At 44.4% G+C, this 26,138-nt stretch overlaps 1 protein-coding gene across 2 annotated transcripts in view; it reads left to right on the top strand.

The window, feature by feature from the left end:
• The window catches only part of LOC139655014 (low-density lipoprotein receptor-related protein 1-like), a 96,716-nt gene that overhangs the window by 38,322 nt on the left and 32,256 nt on the right, over positions 1 to 26,138 (top strand). For both annotated transcript variants that reach the window (XM_071532310.1, XM_071532318.1), the window contains exons 5-27: positions 205 to 333; positions 465 to 728; positions 7,249 to 7,411; positions 9,194 to 9,416; positions 11,591 to 11,780; positions 11,871 to 12,014; positions 12,886 to 13,122; positions 13,555 to 13,735; positions 15,294 to 15,516; positions 16,501 to 16,690; positions 16,845 to 16,970; positions 17,460 to 17,600; positions 18,146 to 18,271; positions 18,428 to 18,544; positions 18,698 to 18,778; positions 19,798 to 19,965; positions 21,636 to 21,818; positions 21,910 to 22,107; positions 22,274 to 22,519; positions 23,598 to 23,795; positions 25,142 to 25,346; positions 25,587 to 25,751; positions 25,875 to 26,119. In XM_071532310.1, the coding sequence (XP_071388411.1) occupies positions 205 to 333; positions 465 to 728; positions 7,249 to 7,411; positions 9,194 to 9,416; positions 11,591 to 11,780; positions 11,871 to 12,014; positions 12,886 to 13,122; positions 13,555 to 13,735; positions 15,294 to 15,516; positions 16,501 to 16,690; positions 16,845 to 16,970; positions 17,460 to 17,600; positions 18,146 to 18,271; positions 18,428 to 18,544; positions 18,698 to 18,778; positions 19,798 to 19,965; positions 21,636 to 21,818; positions 21,910 to 22,107; positions 22,274 to 22,519; positions 23,598 to 23,795; positions 25,142 to 25,346; positions 25,587 to 25,751; positions 25,875 to 26,119 (4,143 nt within the window). The remainder of the gene's footprint in view (positions 1 to 204; positions 334 to 464; positions 729 to 7,248; positions 7,412 to 9,193; positions 9,417 to 11,590; positions 11,781 to 11,870; positions 12,015 to 12,885; positions 13,123 to 13,554; positions 13,736 to 15,293; positions 15,517 to 16,500; positions 16,691 to 16,844; positions 16,971 to 17,459; positions 17,601 to 18,145; positions 18,272 to 18,427; positions 18,545 to 18,697; positions 18,779 to 19,797; positions 19,966 to 21,635; positions 21,819 to 21,909; positions 22,108 to 22,273; positions 22,520 to 23,597; positions 23,796 to 25,141; positions 25,347 to 25,586; positions 25,752 to 25,874; positions 26,120 to 26,138) is intronic.

Below are 26,138 nucleotides of genomic sequence, written 5' to 3'. Positions count from 1 at the left end.
TTTTGTCACCCCAGTAGCAGATTTTTTTGCACTTGCTTTAAGAAAAGCAAGATTTTAAAACTGAAAACAAGACTAAATGACACAAGATTGACATTTTTGCAGTGCATCTGTCAGTCTATCCTCTTTCTGAACTAGAATGAACTAAGCTATTTGCCGACTATAAACCTTAATTGAGCGCTGCAATGTGTGTTTTCTGTGGCTCAGATTTTGATGAGTGCAGTGTGTATGGGACCTGCAGTCAGTCCTGTACCAACACTGAGGGCTCCTACACCTGTTCCTGTGTGGAAGGCTACTTGCCCCAGCCAGATAATCGCTCCTGCAAGGCCAAGAATGGTAAGTACTGTATACCCTGCCAGGAACATTATGGATTTTGTATGACACCACTTTGTATGAGACTGTGTGGGCTTCCAGTTCATGTTCAGCCTGTTTGTATTCAGCGCTGTTATGCTCATGTTATATTCCAGTGCCAGTGGACCGTCTGCCCGTCCTGCTGATCGCCAACTCTCAGAACATCCAAGCCACGTCCCTTAGCGGCTCCACAATCCACAGCCTGCTGTCCACCAGCACCAAACAAACCACGGCCATGGACTTCCTCTACGTCCAGGAGGCCGTTTGCTGGATCCATGTGGGAGACTCCCCTGCCTCTACACACCTCAAGTGTGCCAAGATCCCCAATCTGAAGAGCTTCACAGACGAGAGAGTCATCAACATCTCCCTCAGCCTCCATCGTGAGTACACTGCAGTAAAACCCTTATAGTACAACACTGTAATGGTTATGCTGTTATCTAATGCAGCACAGAACTCAGCACAGCATGACCTACACCTATGTAGAGTATATTCTGTATACAGAGTATACTGAATGTCATAGCCCAGTTCTGTATACATAGTACATGATACCACATCGCCAGCATCTGCGTCTGCCTGCAATATCAGGCAAGGTACGTGTGTGTGTGTGTGTGTATTTTTATTTGCATAGACAGTACAGTATGTGTGGCACTGTCATATGTAAGGACACTTTGTCCTTTAGTTTTTCTGTGCTTATGCGCAGCATGTGAGTCAGAGTTATTATGGCGTTGGATTACAACACACTGAAAGCAGTCGTGTTTTTCCATGGCTGAAGTTTGGTTACAGAAAATGCTGGAGAGTTCTTTTCCAGTAAAAAGGAAGCTGAAAGACAGACCGTGGAGATCTAAGGAAAAACATGTGTGAATGCAGACGTGTGTATGTGCGTGCTGCTGAGTGTAGAGAACTTGTAGGTCAAACGCCCTCCGCCCCCACACCCCTCTTTCCCTCCCTCCCTCCCTCCCTCTGTCACTTCTCTGCTTCAAGCCCATATTTCCAGCCAATTCATGGCCTGGTTTTGGAGCAGACTTTCTCCAGTGAATCAGAGGAAAAGCAGCCGCAGTCACAACACACGCCTAAACACTACCCAGCACACGCATACATTACCAGTCTTGTCTATTGTACCATCTCTTCGGAGGTTTAGTGGCAAATGGTGTACAACTATAATATCACAAGCATTCCCTTACTTATTTACATGCGTTGAAACACTTTGTCTTGAATCAAATTAACACTCCATTTCTCTCTAAGTGAGTCAGCCAGCAAGCAAGCAGAGACCGCTCTCGCTTGTTGGCTCACTCACTTATTCACTTTCTCACTCACTCATGTGCACTTTCCCTCTCTTTCACCCTTTCCCCTTCTTTTTCTTCTCTCTCTTTTTCTGACACACACGCATAAACAAACAAACAGGCCTCTTTGGGATCTGAAGGGAGGTCATAACTGGTGTTTGGTGTGGCAGAACAGCCAGAGATGCCATCACCGCTAGCTTTAATCCACCAATCTAGATGTGTGTAATGCACACTGAGTACCCCTCCACCCTCATTGCCCTCCATATTCACCTCTCACCTGCCTCCCTTGTTCTCCTCATATCCCCTTCCTCCCACTGCTGCATACTAGACTAGAGTAATGCATAATTAACTCCATAGAATCTTATAGCTCAATTTTAGTTTCCAAGTTTAATAATCATGATGTCATTTCATTTCACTTAGAATGTCTGGTGTATCAAATCAAGTCTTCTCATTTCTGAGAAACAAAAGATAGACGCAATGATGACTGTGAGGAAAATCTGTCCTCCACGTCTGAACACGAAGATGTTGAGTGGCTGCCATTTGGAAATATGTTCAGTTCAAACCGGATGATATCAAACAAGTTCACAACTATGCAAATGATGATTTAGGTGTTTTGCTGTGCCTCAAAGTAATAGGATGAAAGTCACGGCTGCTGCGCCACACTGTTTTCACCCAGCATCACAAACACCACATCTGTTATCGGAACATTATGCAATACATTTTCCAGTCCATCAGGCTTCCACAGGTACAGTGAAATCACAGCATCCACTCCAAGGTAAAGTAGAGATTGAAAATAGTCTCATGTTGATATAGAGACTTTCTAGCTGCTGCTGTGAAACCTTAATACTGTACTGAGAACAGTGAAAATAAGCAATACGTTGATTTGAAGTGTAAAATGGGCAATAAAACAATTTTAAATCACCATGGCTTATATTTGTACTTAATAATTATGATCAAAATTATTTAAAATACTTAGGAATATCACTATTGCCATAATCATGCAGCTGCAACTAGAGCCTCAGCTAACAATGTGCTTGATAATTTTAGACCAGAGGAATGTGCAGGAAATTCCAACAGCCTCAGCTGGATTCTCCAAGCCTGTCCCCCACACACATGCACACCCACACATTGCGGTACTCATGTGCAGACACATGCTGATAGACACATGCGCACACAAATACAAAATGGAGAATTGGCTGCAACAGGGAGCAAGCACAGGGTGCATGTGACTGATGTTGAAGCACTGGGGCTTTATTGCTGGGATAAGGAAACGATTAAAAGGGACTTCACTTCCTGCACGCGTGTCACAATCTTCCTATTTTCAGAACCTCCAAGCTGTCATGTGTGTTTGTACAGATGTGTATGGGCAGGAAGGAGATGAGGAAAAAGAACAGTGCATGTCTCGGAAATACCAGCAGAAAACACTTTGACTACTTATGAGACAAATCCAAAAGACTTGGAAGAATAGAGCCACAGTTGTTGCTTTTCATTTAAAAAAAAAGTAAAAACATGCACATCCCAATCTTAAACAGATGCTAGATATAATACAAAACAAGGAATGAAAGTAGAGGTGTATAAATTCATTAATGTTTTGAGCTCAGTGCTTTTCTGGTCATGTGACTCCCCACATTACCTCAAACAGCATGCGTAGTGCCAGCACAAAAAATATACAGTACAATGAATGAATACGATGCATAACAAAAGGGCAAAAAGCAAAACGTGCAGATGTTTAATGTTTACTCTCTCATCTGTTTCGGTCTATAATCTGGAGTGAATACCCAGGCAGCAGAGTTGATAATTGGCAGAGGCTGTTGGCGTGTGAGTGTGACAGTAGGAGGACAAGGAAGGACCCAGCAGCAGCCAGTGGCAGGGGTGAACATACAGGAAATGATGCATGTGTGGTTGCAGTGACTCATGACCTTAGTATGCCACAGATGAGTTGTCCAGATGTGCCACCCTCCTCCCAAACCTCACCCCTCTCGCTCACTCACTCTCTCTTTTTACTCTGTCTCTCTAACCTTCCATCACATTCCCTTTGTCCCCTTTTATCTCCGTCCCACATTTTACTCCCTATGTTCAATAAACCATAATGCTTTCTCTCCTCCTGTATTTTCCCGTGCCTGCTATTTGCTCCTGCTGATCAAAAACATTACCAAAAACACAATAGCGGTGATATAAACTCAGTGTGATTGTGAATAATCCGCCTTTATAAGCAAGCAGAAGCACAACAACATGAGGCCAGCAGACTGGCATGGAGCAGGCAAGCAGCGGTGGATTAGACCTGGTCAAGGTCTTGAAGCTGACCTGCCAGCCCTTTTGAATCTAATGCAGGGTGCTGAGAGCTGTTCCTATGGGAAACCTAGGGACGAAGCTGAGATACATCCCTGTTCAGTAAAACCTATCACTGCCTGCCATGCTTGTGCTGTAAGAGCTACCTGCTCCCTTGCACAGTGGCTACAGTGTCGCTTAGCACACACATTGGCCTTAAATCTCCTTAAGAGGTCATGTGCTGTTAAAAGGAAAGTCAGTCCGTGCTTGTCTAACAGCAGCACATTGTCAGGTCCTCTCTATTCAACACTCTCTCTCTCTCTCTTTCTCTCTCTCTCTCTCTCACCCACACACACACACACACACACACTCCCTAACCCTGATCTAAGCGATACACTGATTTAATCCTGTCTTCCACTCCCCCAAATCATCCACCTTCTTTCCCCCCGAGCCTGGCATGCCCCTGCCTGACCTTAACCAGTGCCACATTTACAGTACAAGGTTTTTGTTTTTTCCTTTTTTGCCATTCCCTGCTTTCCTGCGCGTTTCCCTTTCTGGTGTGACGCCTTCGCCAGATGCTTGAGGGAGTGTTTTGGAGTGCAAGTGAGTGGAAGTGGGGGTTCAGGCGTAGGAGCTGAGAGTAGAGATGTGGGTGTTAAATCTTCATTCACAGTTAAGGATGCAAGAGTGATGGTTCTGATATCTCAAAACCACATCAGCTGCATTAAGAGTAATGGTACTAATACACACACACCATTAATCTTAATGCACCCCAATCTGTGATTCAAGGTTTGTCACCCTCATACCCACTCTCACCTCCTACATGTACTTATGAGAATTAAAATTCTGCCTAAAATTATTCCAATTAGTAATACATTTCAAAACAGATTATCAGAACAAAACAGATTATTATTATATTAAACATGTAGAAAACAAGTTTAGTGGAAAAAAAAAATGAAAAAGGCAGCACGGTCTGTTCTTTCAATTATGTTGTGTTGTGTTTTTATAGCTTAGTTTTAGACAGACAGAACTACAGTTAATGAATCCAGACTGTTTTCCCACCTCTGGGGAGCAGACGAAGGGGAGGGATGGGGGGATGATGCATGGAGGAAGAGAGAGAGAATGGGAAGAGAGAGAAAAGGAGAAAAAAAGTCTCTGGCTTTCCTGTAGCCATTTCTGTTTACCAGAAGTGGGGGGGAAATGGACCGTCTGAAAGCAGGGGATGGATTTTTTTTTTCATGCCTTTTGTTTTTGGAGGTGGCAGCACACTTTTAGAATATTGCACAATCTTCTGTTTTTCTCCCCCTCTGTTTATCCGTGGCTTAATCAATGAATCAGTGTGTTGTGGGGCAAGCAAGGCAGTGGGCAGCTGGAAGTGTTTTAACAGAGTACTCTGTGTTAAAAATTAAGAGCACCTTTGGGAATATGGCCCCTGATTCCCATAAACCTCAGAAATGCTGCTGCACAATGGCCAAGTTTCCCTAGTGGAAATCAGATCTCTCTCTCTCTCTCCCTCTTTCTCTCTCTCCCTCTGTCTCTCTCTCTCTCTCTCTCACTCTCTCTCAGTCTCTCTCTCTCTCTTTCTCTCCCTCTCTCTCTCTCTCTCTCCCTCCCTCCCTCTCCTATCTCTCTTTCTCACTTTTTCTCTTCCTCGCTGTCTGGCTCTCTGCATTTTTCCTTTGTCTGTTTTTCAATTTTACTTAAACCCAAAATATTTGAATGTCTTCCATTTCCCTCCCCCGCTAGTCAGTCTCTTTAGAAAAATGTGTCAGTTTTTCTAAACAAAGAAAGCTCCTCTGGAATTCCAGTCAGATTTATTGGCCCATAGCTGGTAAGCTTTCACTATGCGCACTTTTATTGCGCTCTTAGGCCGCGGAATCTGCTTCGTCATTTCCCCCACCCAAGCTTTCCTTTCCTTTTTAGAGAAACTGATCCCGTGGACTCCCCTAAATCAGCACACTGCCCCCATCACCCCAGTAAACACAGCGCCACTTTAGCCCCTCCACCCAGAGCACAGAGCACTCCATGACCAAGGACCCCTGCAGAACTACTGCAGCCCTACAGTGGAGTTGTATATATGTGTGTGTGTGTGTGTGTGTGTGTGTGTGTATGTGTGTGTGTGTGTGTGTGTGTGTGTGTGTGTGTGTTTATGTGTGTTTATGTGTGTGAGGTTTGGGCTTGTAGATGTAGCTCTGTGGTATCTGCTGCTCACCAAGGAGAGCAGAGCTTGTGGCAGCTGTGAAAATATAAGTCTTGTGGTTTCTGTAGCCCCCCTCCCCACTCTCTCTCTCTCTCTCTCTCTCTCATTCTCGTGCACACTTTCATGTAGGCCTGTAGTTTTCAGACCCCATGATAACATTAATATTTGAAGGGACTGTATGGTTCATTCTGGACCCCAGTGTCCCCACATCTCTCTTTCCTTCAGCTTTAACAATGACCTTCTGTCTCTGATCCCTGGCTAAACCTCAGTGTGGCTGGGTTTGTGAGGGAAGGGGAGGAAGAGGAGGGATGAAGGGAGCCGGGGAGAGGGGTATATTAGTATGTTATGTTATTCTTTCTCGCTATGTTTCCCCTCACTCAAACTCTCCCTATGTGGTCTGTGTGGATACGCCACACTCAGAATAGAGAGTGGGGGGGTGTTCACATTTTTCCTAAGGTTAGAGTCGTCCCCACTGAACTGGGTTGTAAAGGTTCCATGAAGCGCATGTGCAGTGGTGTGTGCGTGCGCCAAGCTGTTTTGATTTTGAAGGATGGGTGGGGCTGGGTCTTCCCTGTGAACTGAGCCACGGGAAAATAAACCTAAACACCCGTCACTTAGCTACAGCTACAGCAACAGCAACATCACACTCCTCAAACCAGCAAATAGTCTGACTCATATTCCGTCTGTCCGAGTGAATGACAGACGCATTACCTAGGCGCTTGCTAATTGGAGTTAATCTCGTCTCTTTTGTCAGTCAAGAAAACTGACAAGAATAACTGACAAGAATAATGTGAAAATAACGTGTGAGCGAGTGCGACTGGGAGAGAGAGAGAGAGAGAGAGAGCTGTTGAAGTGGCTTTTGAATGGCCTGGCTGCAATATTGTTGACTAATTTGGGTTCCTTTTCATCATATGACTATGAGTCAGACCTCTTACCCGTGTGCTGCACGCATGTACAAGAAACACCAGCACACACACACACACACACACACACACATACACACACACACACACACACACACACACACACCACGTACGTACCAGGTGAAAGGAATCAAAAATGAAAATGCTGTTTTTTCCTATTTCATCCCCTGCTCCCATTGTTCCCATTTTTCCATGCCCCCCCCCCCCACCCCCACCCCTTTCTGTCCAGATGTGGAGCAGATGGCCATCGACTGGCTGACAGGAAACTTCTACTTTGTGGATGACGTGGACGACAGGATCTTCGTGTGTGACAAGGATGGCCAGACATGTGTCACCCTCCTGGACCAGGAGCTGTACAACCCTAAAGGCATCGCCCTGGACCCCACCATGGGGTCAGCTTCCTCTCTCTCTTTCCGTCTTTCTCATGCACGCACACACACACACACAGGAATACAGTGACGGATGCTCCTGCACTACATGCGCTATGCTACAGTTCTACATGCGCTCATACACAGACACTCCCAAGTCCCTCATGCACACTAATAGTCCCATGAGAGTGACTGCAGTTGGGCCACTGTGATCTGTCATTGTTACCCAACGTTAAAACAACAAGTTGAAATAGGGAAAGGGGAGGGGGGTCTGGACGTGTTCCACTCTGTTCTCTGATTGGCTGGACTGGAGGTTTGGACCTAGACTAATTGAGTACAGATGTTTCATTTGCACTGAGTGCTCCAGATCCTGCTTTTCAGGTTTTCAGTGTATAGGCATGTTTTCATTTCAGCCCTCCTGTTTATGACAAGAGTTTCCAACTGAATTCCTGGAGGTGTGTGTATATATGTGTGTGTGTGTGTGTGTGTGTGCATGTGCGTGTGTGTATGCGTGTGTGTATATGTACATGCATCGTTTTTTTTCATTTCCACCACTATAATTGCTTCTTCCACTAATAAGGTCAGATACATTTACTCCAGCTGTTTTCTTTGTTGTGGTCTGCAGCGTCATTAGAGGGGGAGTAAAATAGCATTTTGTGACAACAGTGAAATGAAAAAAGCATCCTTTATTTATGCTGTATAAACAGAGGTTTTACAATTAGCAAACAGAAAGCGCTCCAGAAATGACATTGTGCAATGCAATTCATTTTGTCACTGTTTAGCTGTGTCTGTTTTTCCACTGACAATAATCAGTTGCAGTTGAAGTGTTGCTCTACATGTTTAGGAAACTTGCATGACAAACAAACAAACTTTGGGTATTCACCGACAAAGACATAACATTGACATAAACCAGCATAGTGAGATTTCTACAGCAGGCTACTTGCCTTCTTCAGGGTTCACACTGGTTGTGGAACTTTTCCAATATCATGGGATTTTGAGAGGGAAAGCAAAGGAATATGATTGATGATTGATTTCGCTGAAGTCATGGAATATCAGGGAAGTTTTCAAAATGGGTCACTTAACAGGAATCGACTGGAATGTATTTTCCAGCTTGTTTAACACACATTTATTGAATTAGATGGTGGTTGTGAGCAGTTTTGCAGGGACTCTGAGCATGATTTGTTTATTTGAAGCTATAACCCTACTGATAAATCATCTCTGTTGGTTAGAAGACATAAAAAAACACACAAACACAATTTTTGTTTTGGAGGCAATGAGAAACCTAGATATTGAGTAAGCTCTGGCATGCCTTGTTTGTCTTATAGCAGAAATGTATTCCATTAGAACGTTTCAAAGCCTAAAAACACCATAAAGATTGAGAAGGGAATTAAACATTTTAGGTCATGAAAAAGCTCCACTATAATAAAGGTCATGTAAAAGTTATTCAATTTTACATCAGGCCCAGAGTGGAAACCTTTATCCATCAATGTCCTTTGTGTTGCATAAGATCTGTTGACCAGCAACCATTGATTCTTATGGCCATCACTGCAGTCTCCTCAGAAACAGCTCATTGTCCTGTCAGTGTCTATTGACTTGCATGTTGTCAAGCATAAGGCTTTTCCCCCGGCCCCACAGAAAAGCTGGATGATTTATAGCTTACCGTAATGGAAATGAGGAAGGGATCAATGAATTATCAGCCAGAATACGATTGACTAAAAATCAAATAATCTGTCAATTCAGTCAATCTATCCATCCAATTATTAATCAGTCAAACTGACACCCCTCTCCGGCCCTTTGTGTCTGCAGGAAGGTGTTCTTCACGGACTACGGCCAGATCCCTAAGGTGGAGCGCTGTGACATGGACGGCCAGAACCGCACCAAGCTAGTGGACAGTAAGATCGTGTTTCCCCATGGCATCACGCTGGACCTGGTCAACAGGCTGGTGTACTGGGCCGATGCATATTTGGCCTACATCGAGGTGGTGGACTACGAGGGCAAGAACCGGCACACCATCATCCAAGGCCTGCTGGTGAGAACAGCAATATGGGACACACCACACTCCCATTATGCTCCTTTAGCAAAAAGACGTTCTAAATACTCTTACTCTTACTCTTTTGTGTATGCCATACATGTTGCTGTAAAAACTCTGCAATGTGTTCTAGTTGAGGACTGTAGGTGCAGAGTTGTGCATATTATATATATAATAGACCTTATCTATGGTTCTCCTGTGAATTATCAGTAATGCGGTCTTTGCCAGTGAGCTATGGGCAGAGAGAAGAGGGTGGACATTTACCTTTTCATTAGAGCAGCTGATTAATAGCACTTGATGCTAAGGCTGTTGGTGTTTCTGGGCTGGTGAAGCACAGTGCCTCTTAAACCTGTTACCATGGCTTTTACCATTATCTATGGAGAAGTAATGGCCTTCATTTACTCACTGGGCCTAAGAGCAAAGACATGCACACACACAAATCCCCGTCTCTTGTTTAGTTTGTATGTGGGTGCATGTGTGTGTGTGTGCGCATGCAGGGGCACTACTACATGCACATCTTTTGAGTAAAGGCTGAGAGGAAGAGGTTATTGATGTGGCTGAATATGGGCTGTTTTACTAAGAGCTTGTGTGTTTATTCTGGCCTGAGCTGCTCTCTTAAAGCTGCACTAGGCAAGATTTTTATGTAAAAATACACCTGTCTTATCAGCCTAAATCAAAAAGTGGGGCTCCAGTAGAGAAGAGCAGCTGATTCCCCCTTAATTGAAACCCCTTAGATTTGCCCTATTTGCCCAAATGAAATTCTGGTGTTGGGTATGGATACTTCACCCACAGAAAGTGATGAATCGAAATTTAAGATTAAAATACAAACTGTCACTTTAACCGCAGTGAGTGAGCGCTCCGTTCAGAGAAAGATGAGAAAGACACTCTCAGGTTTCCAGTCTTGTACTTAAGGGTGCCACAAATCCCCTCGGCAGACCATTGCTTTCCAGCCTAAGCTGCTAGCTCTGTGTGTCGAAGCTTTTTCATTTTGCAAGCCTCTTCTGCTATATCTCTCTCTGGCCCAGTGAGCTCCACACAGCCTGATGTGCTAGCCCACAATGCCATGTCAGGTTTAAGGCTGGTGTTGACAATCCCTGTTGGGACCTTGAGTCACTGGCCTATGTCTGTTCAGACTCTAAAGTGCTTGCCTTCACTGCCCCAACTTCTGTCTGGGAGAGATTTTCTTGCTGCTTTGTTCTCCTCGGACAAAGGCAAGTTGGTCCATGAGTTCAATCTTTTAACAAGCAAGGCAGTGGAGGCTTTCCTATAGATACTCTCAGCTGCCAGACACTTCATCACTTGGTTATACCATAGTAGTATATCCACCATGGAAAAGACTCACTTTGCATGAAGACGAGTTATGTCCGAGTGTTGCTGTGTGTGAACACAGTATATGGGATTTTAACTTCAGGTCAGGTTTTCAGGTGATGAGACTATTGTGTTCCCTCCATACTCCACAGGTCCTAAACAAATTACCTGACAAATAATAATTTGATGAATATTATCTAAGATCTTTTGAAGGTCTTAGAGACATAATTTTAAGAATTAACACTTCAACATGCTGTTGGGCTAACTTCCAGTAAGTCTTGATTCTTAATGTTTGGTTTTTCTGAACATGCTATTCATTAATTAGTGAGTGCAACATTATGTTCAAAGTTGTGAAACCACCAGACATTGTCATTCAGAGTACTGTGTACTTGTACACACACACCCCTTTCAATCCTGTGACTGTAGTGTTGTTTTGGACCCCACCACCATCAAAGTTGCCCACCCCAAATCTATCTCATGGTCATGTTTGGCAGCAGCTGCCTGCAGTGATTGTTGGGCTGTTAGAGTGAGTTCATTTATAGAAAATGGAGCCCTTAGCCCTACTATGGCTCATATGTAGAATTGTCTAGTAGCTGAAACAAGCACAGCATTGACTGACACTTATTGAGTAGAGGAGTGCTCAAAGAGAATAATGAACTGTAGAGATAGTGGTTTTTAGTACCTTTGATTCAACACTTGATTAATCTCTCTCTCCCTTTTTCTCCCTCCCCCTACCGGTCGCTCTCTATCTCTACCTTTATCTCTTCTTTTTTTCTCTCACAACCCCTCTGTATTTCCTCTCTTTTCGTCACCCCTTCCCACTTATTCCCTGCATCTGCCCACTTTCCTTCCTTTCTCTCTGTGAGATCGAGCATCTGTATGGGCTGACAGTGTTTGAAAACTACCTGTATGCCACCAACTCAGACAACGCTAAAATGCAGCCGAAGACCAGTGTGATCAGGGTCAACCGCTTCAACAACACAGACTACCAAGTCGTGACACGAGTGGACAAGGGAGGGGCGTTGCACGTGTACCACCAGAGACGCCAGCCCCCAGGTAGACTACACACACAGTCATGTACACAGCTGAATACTGTATCAATGCTTCTGGTTTTGTGACTTTATATTCCTCCTCCTTGGTGCCCAGTGCGTAGCCATGCATGTGAGCCGGATCAGTTTGGGAAGGCTGGAGGCTGCTCAGACATCTGCCTGCTGGGGAACAGCCACAAGAGCCGCACCTGCCGCTGCCGCTCCGGATTCAGCCTGGGCAGCGACGGCAAGTCCTGCAAAAGTGAGTAGGACATGGCCAATCTGTTCCAACAACTAATAAGGTGTTGTATCTACTCAAACCGTCAGATTCTCCACACAACTCTAGTTGATAAATCATCTGCCTTTCAATACTCCGTTCTTGCCCTGAGCATCACTTCCAGCACCTATGACTAGCTTGTGAGATTTTTCTCTCTCACCTGATGTTGACATTCAGCCTCCAGAATAAATGTATACATGCCTCCAGCCTAACTGTACAAACGAGCTAGGGAGCTACTTTGATTCCACTGTATTGACCCAAAGCCAAGGGCGGCCAAGGTTGCATCAGAGATGCTGTGCTGCCCTGGGTTGTAGGCAGGGAGAGAGGTACGAACAAAATAGCTGAGAAACACCATAAGCCACTTAGCCTAGCTCTCTAGCTCCCCCCTGACCTCTCCATGAAGCAGCCAGACTGATTCAGCTCGCTCTGAGGAGTGTATTCATATTCTATCAAGCAATAATAGCAGAATATTGATGTGCCTCCTGAGAATAGCCTGCCCTTGAAAATGACACAAACGGGAATTGATTTAACTAAAGGCAATCTCTCGCGCATGCAACAATAACCCCCCTCCCCCCCCCCTCCCCCCTTCCCCTCTCTGGACGTAATTGAAAATCACTTAACTTTCATTAGGGGCTTTTGCTGATATCGCACATTATTTCCTTGTTTAATCAATACAAATTATTTGGAAGAATGCAGTTGTGAGTCAGCATTTCATTTCTTGATTCTTTGTCAAACAGAAATCGATAAAGAACAGGATATGTGCAGGTGATAGAATTTCAGTGTTTACTGCTTCAGGTGAATTCTGTTCTGCCGTTCTAAGGTCTGGGCTTTGCTTTTTTTCTTGGTTTTGCTTCAGAGCCAGAGCACGAGCTCTTCCTGGTCTATGGTAAAGGTCGCCCAGGGGTCATCAGGGGCATGGACATGAATGCTAAGGTGCCAGATGAGTACATGATCCCCATAGAGAATCTGATGAACCCCAGGGCCCTGGATTTCCACGCTGAGAGCGAGTTCATCTACTTTGCCGACGCCAGCAACTACCTCATCGGACGCCAGAAGATTGATGGAACAGAGAGGGACACCATTCTGAAGGAAGGTACAGTAAAGGCAGCTGGTTGGAGAGACAAAAGTAGTGATGCAAGAAGCCATATAGACTGAAAATATAGCTAAAACACTTTTGTCGTTTTAACCTTTATTTATCCAGCTAGTCCCATTGAGGTCTAGAATTCTGTTTTCCAAGCCTGGCCAAGCTGGCCAAGAAAGCAGCATCAAAACAAATATAAAAAATGAGACAACATAAGTAAAATTGTACATGTACAGTTAAAGTCACAAAAGAGAGAGCAAAATATTATTTTTTCTAAATAAATGCTCCAATAGGTTGTAATCCAGTATCAAACCAAAAAAGTCATGGGCCAAATCTATTAAAATATCTTCTATCTATCTATCTATCTATTAATTAATCTTCCTATGTCTGCCACACTTGTGTTATTCGTGTGCTATAGCAATGGGCTTCTTGTGTGTGTCCCAGGAATTCACACAGTAGAGGGCATAGCTGTGGACTGGATGGCTGACAACCTGTACTGGACAGACGATGGGCCCAAGAAAACCATCAGTGTGGCACGGCTGGAAAAGGCCTCACAGACCCGCAAAACCCTCATCGAGGGGAAAATGACCCACCCCCGTGCCATTGTGGTGGATCCTCTACACGGGTGAGGGGGGGCAGGGAGATGGAGGGAGGGAGGATGGTGTTTTTGTACCAGGGAAAGAGGATAAATGCAAGTGTGAGGTTGAACAGGATCCATGTCAAGAGTTGCACAGTCCATATAGAGGAAAAGGTACGAAAGAGGATGACATTTTATGTTTAATCAGAGGTTGAGATTATGACTAGTTAATGAAGTCTATTGAAAATGTTGGTCTGTGATGTGATTGGGAAATGTTTAGAGGCTTGAGGTGCGTGTGTGTGTGTGTGTGTGTGTGCACATGCTTATTTGTGTACGAGCAACACAAGGAGAGGAAAGAGAGATAATGGTAAGTTCATTGCTTTTGGCCTGCTGTCTTTGAGTCATCTCATGAGTCAACAAAACAATTGAACCGCTCTCATCACTATCTACCAAACCAACTCTTATCTCTCTCCACTCCCTTTCTGTTACACTTTTTCTCATCGCTTGTCTCTTTTTATTGTTTCCACTACTTTACTGCTCACCACTTTCTACCAGCGTTGCTTCTTTGACTGTCTCTTGTCCATCTCTCTTCTCTATTGCCTTTTTTCCATCTCCAGCAGTGTGCCTTTTGGATGTTTTGCCTCTATGTGTTCGCCTTTTTACCATTCTTACCCTTATAATATATTGTGAAATTTAATGTTGTGTACAATTTCTGTCTACATGCTGATTCCACACTCTTTTTGAGTGAAATAGAGTGAGCGCACTGTGCATCACCGCTCTTTCAAATAGCTCTTAATCTGGATGTGTGTGCATGTGTCTTACTGATGTGACCTCCCAGCCCCTCTCTTGAGACACACACACTCGTAAAACACACACACACACACACACACTCTTTGGATTGCTAGTGACAGGGTGATGTGTGTCCACACACTCCTCAGGGGAAAGGCACTCGCCTCCACTAACGCCTGTAATCAATCAGGCACAGCCACAGAGTGAGAGGGAAGAGGGACGAAGGGGAGAAATGTGCGGAAAGAAAAGAGGAAGGAATGAAAGAGAAAGAGACACAGGGAGAAAGGAATATGAAACATTAACTGCGTGAGTGACATTCCAGTGGATGAGTGTATGTACATAGTTTTGTACAGTGTTGTGACAGCCAGTAGCTCCGCTGCACACAGGCGCTGCCTAGATCAGTGGTGAGGATTGACAGGTGCTGAAGTACCTGGTGACAAACACACTGGTCAGCCTATTGACAGATCAGCTGGGAAACACTGTAGAGCCGCTACGCTGGATCCCCCGAAGTCTGTGCGTGTGTGTGTGTGTGTGTGTGTGTGTGTGTGTGTGTGTGTGTGCTTATATGTATGTGTGTGTGCGTGTGTGTGTGTGTGTGTGTGCTTATATGTATGTGTGTGTGTGTGTATGTAAGTGTTATTCTAATGTGTGCAAAATGAAGCTGGTGATTAGTGCAGCAGGGATTAATGAATGTTGTGTGTTGTAGATAAAATATCATTGCCTTGGTAAATGCCAACAGATTCTTTAGGATACGAGCACACAGTTCAGGACTTTGTCCACCTTTCCGGCCGTAACAGCTCACCTGTTGCTCCCTCAGGTGGATGTACTGGACAGACTGGGAGGAGGACCCTAAGGAGAGTAAGCGAGGAAAGATTGAGCGGGCTTGGATGGACGGCTCCAACCGAAATGTGTTCCTGTCCAGCAAAACGGTGCTGTGGTCCAACGGCCTGAGTTTGGACATCCCCCAGGGCATCCTGTACTGGGTGGACGCCTACTACGACCGCATTGAGATGGTCTACCTCAACAACTCAGAGCGCAAGGTCAGCTCTCGCATTCATCAGGATTATTTTACTGCACTCCAGAGAGAGAGTGGTTCAGTGGAATCAAAGCTGGGGATTATTCTGACAGGGTTAATACAAGCTGGGAACGAGCTAAAAGGGAGTGTGTTGGAAAATACTGTACATTGGAATATACATTGGAAAGTACATATATTCCAACATGGGTCATTCATTATTTTTTTAATGGCCTGTGTGAGGGTTATATTTTGGTATGATAGTCATTACATGGGAGCTTTTCAAGTTTAACAATACATTTTTGAGATGATCGATAAATGCCTATTGGCACCAGCTGGTGATGGTGTACGGGTATTTACTAAGAGGTATATCGTGTTGTTTTGCTGTGTAACAATGATTTAGAGATATAGTATTTTAATATTTTTTACTTTATAATCCAGAAATTGGTATAATATAGTTGAAATATAACAATTGACAATTGTAGGTGCCCATTATAGATGATCAAATATCACTGACCAATGCATTTTCAAATCTATTTACACACATATTCAGGATACCACTTTTTTTTTATTGAAATAGAGCCTCATAGATTCTCTCCTGCAGGAGTTATTTTTTTCCACCATGGTTGCTAATTATCCCTTCAGCCTCCTATTGCATTGCTTTCAAATTGCCTTAACTGAGTGTAGCATTGGTTTGTTAAGCCACATAATAATGGATAATGGATAATGCTTTTGTGTTTTTATATGTTTTTTTTTTCTTTTTTTATGATTGCTAAGATATGGGTTCCCAAATATTAGCCAATTTCTGGTATTAAAAATGTAATAAAAATATAGGGCTACCAGCATAATTAACTAATTAACTCTACCTTGGCACCACCATGAACTAATGTGCGCTTGCTTTAAGCTGTCCCAGTGTGTTCCCAGACTGTTGTCTGAATGTACAGGGCTGTGTGTGTAGCTGTATGTTTTCTGAGCATACTTTACCACCCTGTTGCTTTTCTCACATCACCAGACGGTGTACGAGGGCCAGGAGCTGAACCACGCCTTTGGTCTGTGCCACTATAAACACTTCCTGTTCTGGAACGAGTACAGAAGTGGCCGCATTTACAAGCTGGACACCACCACCAGCACTGCCACTCTGCTGCGCAACGAGAGACCACCCATCTTCGAGATCCGCATGTATGACGCTCAGCAGCAGCAAGGTAGTGGGCAGCGCATCACACACAGACCAAACCATAAGTTATGATTACCCAAAGACTTACAATATTGTACATGAGGCGTACCACTTGACGCTACTTGTGGTTATTTTGTGATTGCAGTAACCCTTATACCTGTACATTGTGTGTTAAACTATAGGCTCTAATGCGTGCCGTGTGTACAATGGTGGCTGCAGCAGCCTGTGTCTGGCTATACCAGGAGGCAGGCAGTGCGCCTGTGCAGAAGACCAAATATTAGACCCAGCCGACAACACCAGCTGCAAAGGTAAATACAATGCGTGCGTGTGTATGTGTTTACGTGTTTGTTTGTTTGTGAGACTGGGGGATATTTCACATACTGGCAGGTTTGTCTCTGTGAATCCCTGTGATGCGATGAGTCCATTACTTACATTAGGATTTATTGATATTGGGCGAGAACAGTCTACTTCAAAGATGAGTCAAGCTGTGTGTGAGTGTGTGTGTTTTGCTGTGAGTACCTGTCTATATATTTGAAAGCATGCAAATAAATTCACCTCAACTTTAGGCTTGGATAAGAGCTTGATAGATTCTTTCCTCAGCAGTTTGGACTGATGCTTTCCTACTTTCGTGATTGTGCTTCACCACAAAAACCCCCAGTTTTTCTTGTTGTTGAAAAATGAGTCATTCAAAAGTTTATTTTGTTACTCCTACTTCCTCCCCTGCTTCTCTGTCATCTCCTTTGTATGTCTCTCTTTCGCTCACGCTCTCTCTTCCTTTTTTTTTCTTCCCTCCATAGCCAACCCATCCTACATCCCCCCTCCTCAGTGCCAGCCTTGGGAGTTTGCTTGTAAGAACAACCGCTGTATCCAGGAGCGCTGGAAGTGTGACGGAGACAACGACTGTCTGGACAACAGCGACGAGGCTCCCGAGCTGTGCCGTGAGTTACTACGCACACACAGACAGAGAGAGAGAGACACACATACACACACACACACACACACCTCATCTAACATGATGGTTTCAAAACAGCTACCCCTCCTCTTTTTACTGAGTCAGATGACCTCTGGCAATTTGATTTGACGGTCTGGTGATGCCAGGATGAAATGAGAGCTGACTCTGAGTCTAGTGAGTGTGTGTTTATATGCACTATTTTATGTGTGCATGTGAGTATGTGCTTGCGTGTGTGTGTGAGAAGGAATGTAGCAGCGTCTGTGGATCTGGAAAAGCTCTCTCTGTCTCTGCCTGTCTGTCTGTCTGTCTGTCTGTGGTCAGAGTGCAGACAGGTTCCCATTCCAGACAAAACAAAACGCTGTCCAAAACAGCTAGAATATCTGTCCTCTCTTTCACTAATTTGTGCCTCACATCTCTCCACTCTTTCACCTTCCCATTCCCCATCCATCCCCACATCTCATATCCCTCCTCGCCCTTCAATACATCTTCTCTTCCACCCGTCCGTTCTCACTCCATGATTCCCCTCCCTAGACCAGCACACTTGCCCCACTGACAGATTCAAGTGCCAAAACAACCGCTGCATCCCTCTGCGCTGGCTCTGTGACGGCGACAATGACTGCGGAAACGATGAGGACGAATCCAATACCACCTGTTCAGGTACACATACACACAAACACACTCCTGTATAGAAATCAGGTGGTTGTTGTACAGAAGCTGGACCTTTATCGAAAGCTAGGTCAATGCGCTGTATTTCAAACACCACTATAACACTATAAGTCCTCTTGATATGATCCCAATAATGTTGTCTTGTAGCACGCACCTGCCCCCCTAACCAATACCCGTGTGCCAGTGGCCGCTGCATCCCGATCTCCTGGACATGTGACCTGGACGATGACTGTGGTGACCGTTCAGATGAACCCGCTTCCTGTGGTTGGTCACCTTATTCTCACATGTCACCTATCGGCCTGGGTGGTTTTATAGCTGTACACTCATTTATGACACTCATTTATTATAGCAAGTACACAGTTATTAAGAAATGGGTGCTATATTATGTCTAAACTCTCTGTCTCTGTCTGTCCCCAGCCTACCCCACCTGTTTTCCCCTCACCCAGTTTACCTGCAACAACGGACGCTGCATCAACATTAACTGGCGCTGCGATAATGGTCAGTGTCTGTCCTTCATCCTCTCCTCTTCCTCTCCAGTGTGCCTGTGTCCAGTGGCAACTCCTTCCTTCCCTCTGTCACATTTTGTCTCTTGCCGTGCATGTTTGTCCGCCAGGCTCTTATTGGCTTTTGCTTTCCTTTGTTTGCGTGTGGAGGGTTGTGTGTTTTTTACCTTTCTTTCCTGTCTTTTGTTGTTTTGTGTTGTTGGTTTTGTTGTTCCGTGTTGTGCTGTTCGCCCACTCCGCTGTCTTCCGTTGGTTTCTGTCTTTCAGAAAAGGATTGTGGGGACGGCTCTGATGAGTTGAATTGTCCAAACCCGACCGGTTAGTGCATAGATCAACATGCACCATGGCCATGACGCTAGCCTAGCTGTAGGACTGGCCAGTTAGGGCTGCTTCTCCACTAATTGAACATGGCCACAAGCAGAGGCCACTACTGCTGCCTGCTATGCTTCACAAAGGGACAAAGACGCACAGCTTTGGAATTGAATTAGACTTCAATAGTTCAAACTACGTTACTCAATAGACAGAAGAAACTGAAAGTGTAGTTGTTGTATTAGTGATCAAATTTCTTATGGGTCACTCACTTTAATTGGGTATATATTTAATAGAATGGCAAATTGTGATTATGACAAGGACTAGTTTGAGAATGAATGTATTTTACCTGCTGTCTTTGAAATTAGGTACTCTAGCAGTATGAGTTATACAGTAGGTAGTATATTTAATTAGTATGAGTACAGAGGTGTTTGGGATGCTCTGCTGCCAAGCTCAATGTATCAGCGCTGGGTACATTCCCTCATGGTGCATGGTCTGATCTATGCAGTTTCTGTCATTATTATTTACTCTCTTCTCTCATATTCTATTTGATTTGTATTCCATGTTTTTCACTGTCCATGTATTAATTGTAACAAAAGCAATTACTTTTCTGTATAAATGTTTTATTTTTTTTTTAATTGTTTGAGTCAGTGGGTGCCTCATAATGTGTGTGAGATTGTGTGTTTGACTGTGTTTGTGTTTCAGATAACGACTGTGGGGACAACAGTGATGAAGCAGGCTGTAGTCACTCCTGCTCCAGTGCTCAGTTCAAGTGTAACAGTGGCCGCTGCATCCCCGACTACTGGACCTGTGACGGAGATAATGACTGTGGAGACTACAGCGACGAGACCCATGCCAACTGCACCAATCAGGGTCAGTGTCACTTACAACCTGCCGATCAGGTTGGGTCCCCTACAGTTACTGACAGATATGAAACTTCTTTCTGTGGCAGATTATTGTATGTAGGAAATGTGACATAACATTATATTTCTGCATTACAAAGCCAAGTGGGGTTGTCTGTTGGATTCTGTTGGCTATCATGTAGTTGCTGAGTATGTGGCGCTTCGCATTGGGCGGAGGCTGAACTACCATATAATTACATTACATAAAAAAACCTCATGCATAATTACATAAAAAAGGAGTGCTTTCTGATTGGCCAGGAGGTATTTCTACAGCAACATTATTTCATCTTAACCCACAGCTGTCATGGAATTTGCACACCTCTCCTTATATCAATAAAAAAAAAAAAGTTGATTTCAGTAAGCAATTTTAGCAACACATATTCATATCCAACTCCCTGCTACTATCTAATTCTCTTTGCAATTATGTTTCCAAGAAACTTGCTCTTCAAAAGTAATATACTATAGTGTTGTAGATGGTGCAGTATTGTCGCTTGGTGTTGCCTTGGTGTTGACTTCCCATCCTCCTTGTTCATTCAGTATGGGAGGACACCATACCCTGTCATTAAGACAGTTGAAATAACTTAACTGTCTGTCAAATCTATAAACAGACTACCTGTTTATGTTTTGTGGTGTATTATTTGCTTGTTAAACTGGTGAAATCTAAATGGCAGTCATTTGTGGCCAGATTGCAAACCACCCTGCAGTACAGGATCTGGACCAAGAAAAAGGCAGCAAAGAAAAGCTGCGACTCAAATAATATAGTGGGAGTGGGGATTCATGAAGAAACACATCTTTATCTGCCACCCACACCATGGGCTGTAACCAGAGGGCTACAGTTCCTGCCACCCGCCTCATGTGGTGCCGGCTAATGGGCCGTTCCTGCGGAGCACACAGACTGGGACAGGCCTTCACACCATGGCTGGTTCACACTGCCAGCGGCTTGATTGATGGTGTATTATGACCAGTTGTATATGACAGGTTGTTTTGGCATTTATTCCTTAAAAAGTTGATACACTAGTCGATACTAGTCACTATTGTACTGCTTGCTATCTAATAAATACTAGTTTTAATTTAATAGGTACTAGTGCCTAATTTGCTTTTTACAGATCAGCTTTCTCCTTTTACTAGTAACAATGTACTGGTACTTGTGACTAAAATCATTTTTAGCATTCCCTAAAAGGCACTAGTACTTAATAAGCACAAGTACTTCGGCACATATTTGTTAGTAGTTTTTTTATTACTCACACATGTCACTGTCACTGTTTTAATTAGCACCAGTCTTTAGCTCAATTCTACTAGTTATTTTTCATCAGTTACGAGCAACTATTTATCAAAGCATAAATGCAATTCCAGTATTTAAAAAAAATGTCTAGTATTATGAGAAATGATACAGTGATAACTGTAGTGTGTTTATGAGTGAAGCAATGAACCTCTAATTGCATCCTTGAATCAGCTCAATCCTTGCTGTTGCTAAGACTTGTTGCCACCCAGTTCTCTGACAGTCAGATCCTCATTAGTTATTGTTTGCACAATTTTTTGATGAAGCACATTGTCCACACTCAAGGCTCTCTGTCCTGATTTGATCAGTGCAGGCGACAACTGAAAGACAAGGTCATTAAACTGTCTTCTCTCTCTCCACAGCCACACGGCCTCCTGGAGGTTGTCATACAGATGAGTTTCAGTGTCGGATGGACGGCCTGTGCATCCCCCTGCGCTGGCGCTGTGACGGGGACACTGACTGCATGGACCTGAGTGACGAGAAGAACTGTGAGGGCGTCACACACATGTGCGACCCAGCTGTCAAGTTTGGCTGCAGGGATTCTGGTGAGGGGATTAAAGTAATTCAGTTAAGATGTTTAAGTGTAGGAAGTACATGAACTCTGTTTAAGTATTTATTCCCGTGTTCTGTCCCTAGCACGCTGTATCAGCAAAGCCTGGGTGTGTGACGGGGACAGTGACTGTGAGGACAACTCTGACGAGGACAACTGTGAGGCGCTGGTGTGTAAGCTCTCCCACCATGTGTGTGCCAATGACTCCACCATCTGCCTGCCCGCAGAGAAACTTTGTGATGGCACCGATGACTGCCCAGATGGCTCTGATGAGAAACTCTGTGGTAAGGCACTACATTACCCAGGTTGCATTTCAGCACAGGAAACTCCAAACCAGCAAGTACAGCTCTGCATGTTAAATCAGACAGGATTTCACAACAATTCTCTGCGGCTTTCCCTCATGTCAGCCATCCTTAAAACTTTACTCCTCTGATTTTCTCCTTTTTTCAGACCTGTGTTCTCTGGACAATGGCGACTGCAGCCATAACTGCACAGTGGCCCCCGGTGAGGGTGTGATCTGTTCCTGTCCACTGGGCATGGAGTTAGGCTCCGACAACAAGACCTGTCAGATCCAGAGCTTCTGTGCCAAACACCTTAAGTGCAGTCAGCGCTGCGAACAAGACAAGTTCAGTGTGAAATGCTCCTGCTACGAGGGCTGGGAGCTGGAGCCTGATATGGAGAACTGCAAGAGCACAGGTAAGGAAGGGAGGGGAAGCAATGAGGAGGAGAAGATTAGGGCATTGAGGGTAAGGGTGAGACAGAGGAGGTTAATATATATATATATATATATATGAGAAAAGAGATAACTGAACAAAGACAATGTAGGGAACAGTGAAAGTGAAAAGACTGGCAGGGAGAATGAGAAATGACAGCTCATGATGGATGATAGTTGTTCAGCAGGGGGAAGAGAGAGAGAAGGGACTGGGCTCTGGGCTTTGTCAGGGTTGGAGACGGCAGAATGAAGGCTCCAGAGTCTAGAAGTGTGGTGTGGGTTTGGGATCAAGCAGAGGATAGGCTGCCCAGGCAGGAAACTGTGTGGTTGGAGAGGACGCACCATGCCAAACTGTGATACTTCTCCGGACAATAGAAAGAGAGGGAGGGGAGAAGGGAAGAGCTTAAAGACTGTTTTCACAAAAGGATGAGGACAGACCTGAAGGGAGGAGAAGACAGGGGGAAAAAAGGTGACCTAAGAATATAAAAAAGACCTGGACATTGGTTTGTAGCAGTAATTAATCTTGTAGGGAAAGAAAGAATCTGAAATATGAAACTATAAAGAGAAGGGGAAATGGGCGTGTTATTAAGGGGTAAGGCATGGAAAACGGGGACTACTCAATCACATTAAATTTGTTTTGAATTCTATCATCCATATAAGGATTATAGTTCTCTCCCACTAGCAACTAGCCAATGAGTAAACCTGAATTTATGATTCTGCCCTACACTCCCAGGTCTTAGAGACTAGCTACCAGCACCCAGTCATTCATCACACTGCCTGTCTGGCTGCCTGCTGGCTACAGATAACTCTGAACACTGTCTTATTTACGCTGCGTTTTAATTACCCAGGATTAGAGCTGTTTCCAACACACTGGACAAGCAGACAGTCACACACTGCAATGGAACGTGGTTGCGTTGCAGAGTTTTCCATGCTGTGGACCAGAGCTGTTCTGAAATATTTTGAGGGTCAATCAGAGGTGGCCAGCGAAGGGTTTTAACCCTTTAAGATCTGGTTGGTTGTCTTTTTGAGAATGGTCTTTGACTTTCCTCTCCTTCTCCGCAGATCCTTTCAAACCCTTTATCATTTTCTCGAACCGCCATGAGATCCGCCGCATTGACCTGAACAAGGGAGAGTTCAGTGTGTTGGTACCAGGTTTGAGGAACACCATTGCCCTGGACTTCCACCTCAGCCAGAGCGCCCTCTATTGGACTGATGTGGTGGAGGACAAGATCTACCGCGGGAAGCTGTCTGAGAATGGGGGTGAGCAGTCGAAACCCAGTGGCAGATCCTCCATCTGCTGAGTCTACTATGCTCAAAGTACTGGTATTTGCTGTACCACTTGCTGTGTTGCTCTTATCATTTAGGATTAGAATTAGACTTTTATGAGTCATTCAGTTTCTCCAAAGATTTCACAATAGGGAATTTTGGGGATAGGAGTTTTGTTGTGCGTAAACTGTTTGTGTTTACTAGCCAACTGACACTGCCTGGCAGGCAAATTTAGAGTCTGCATGCTACAGTGGAGTGCAGCACGTACTGCCAGGCACCCACCCTGGCTGCTGTTGCTAAGGGTGCTGGTGAACAGAAACACAGATTTATTTATAGTCATGCCAAAAAGGCACAACTAGTGAATCAAAACTAAAGTGCTACCTTCATAAAGACCAAACCAATCAATTTTGACCTATCTACAGAGCAAGGCATGTTTGTAAGTCTGCACTAGAGTAGTGTAGCGTGTGTGTGCATGTGTTTGTGTGTGCATGTAGTTCTTGAGTACCACTTTTATCTCTATGTGTGCACACAAGCACATACATAAGTGTGTGTTTTCACTGCTCCAGACAGGATAATGACTCATCTCAAATGATTACACATTTCTCTCTGATTAGGGATCCAATGGAAAATGAATGGGTTAGAAAGAGGCTGGAAAATGTGCCTCTAGCTTGCAAGGCACCTCTTCTTGAGATTTTTTAAAGGGCCAAATCCTATTCATTTTTGATATAGGGGAAAAATAAAAGGAACTAGACATGATCCAGGAGCACCGAAATGACAACAACACTGGTCTATTGTCATTCCAGTGTTGGCTTGTTTATGTTTTCATTTAATGGATTGAAGACATATTGAGACATATTGTCTCTCAAATACAATGACTAACCTTTTGATGAAAAGAATAACTTCATGTGATGTTAGTTATGAATGCAAATTGTTTAATCACATTTGCATCATTTGTAAATATTGGAGCAAATTGGATTAGTGCTTTGAGGTACAGTATGATCTGAAATGTTGTAAAGGTTGCCATCAGCAGGTCCCAGCCCTCAAAATCTGTGTCTTTATACTGAAAATTGACATACTCACAAAAAATGCTTGTTCAGGCTTTAACCTAGCAGGACACATTCTATCATTGGAATAGTATGTGACTCTCTTACAAAACTTCAGTGTCCTGAAAGAATGTATATTTCTGGAGCAGCAAGACAAAACAAGTCAAAGATGACTGGATCAGAATTCTCCAGTAGTTTCAACTAAAGATGGATGGCACAAACGCATTTAACTCAACCTCATGCTTTCTTTCCCACCACGCTGACGGTCTCTTCTGTCCTTTTTCCTTTTCCTCCCAGCTTTAACCAGCTTTGATGTGGTAATCCAGTATGGGCTGGCTACCCCCGAGGGCCTGGCAGTGGACTGGATAGCAGGGAACATCTACTGGGTGGAAAGCAACCTGGATCAGATTGAGGTGGCCAAGCTAGATGGCACCATGAGGACCACCCTGCTTGCCGGGGAGGTGGAGCACCCTCGAGCTATCGCCCTGGACCCCCGGGACGGGTAAGTACTGCACTGTCTACAGACCCTGCTTGTAAAGAGAACACTTCTACAGCGGGATCTACTCAGTTACTAATAATGATTTAAAGGTTTAAAGGTTGAATGTTTTGGTCGCTTGACTTGACTGATCCTTGACTGATCCTCACTGATCCTGGACCTACCCTAAATGTTCTAATGAGGGTAGTAGGTATAGCGTTCATTAAATAGCTGACCCCACCTGCATGTTGTGGTATGATGCTGCAGGATCCTCTTCTGGACAGACTGGGATGCCAGCTTGCCGAGGATCGAAGCAGCATCTATGAGTGGAGAGGGCAGGAAGACCATCCATAAGGAAACTGGCAATGGAGGCTGGCCAAATGGACTCACTGTGGATTATCTGGAGCGCCGCATCCTCTGGATCGATGCCAGGTCAAACAGAGGGCACACACACACACACATACACACACACACAGAAATACACATTTGATGCATGTATCTTTTAGCTATACCCAGACATCTCAATATTGTCATTCAATATTGTACAATACCCAGGTCTGACGCTATTTACTCAGCCAAGTACGATGGTTCTGGGCTGATCGAGGTTCTGAGGGGACATGAATATCTGTCGCATCCCTTCGCCGTCACCATGTATGGGGGAGAAGTTTACTGGACGGACTGGAGGACCAACACGCTAGCCAAGGCAAACAAGTGGACAGGAAACAATGTGACTGTGGTCCAGAGAACCAACACACAACCTTTTGACCTCCAGGTCTACCATCCATCCAGACAGCCCCAGGGTGAGAACACACACACACA

Source organism: Centroberyx affinis, unplaced genomic scaffold, assembly GCF_046629955.1.
Source record: "Centroberyx affinis isolate AG114_WGS23_722 - 3 ecotype Tasmania unplaced genomic scaffold, CSIRO-AGI_Caff_v1 ptg000151l_1, whole genome shotgun sequence".
In the NCBI taxonomy this organism is placed as follows: Eukaryota; Metazoa; Chordata; class Actinopteri; order Beryciformes; family Berycidae; genus Centroberyx; species Centroberyx affinis.
Note: the sequence above shows the minus strand (reverse complement) of the source record. Positions and strands in the feature narration are given on the sequence as shown.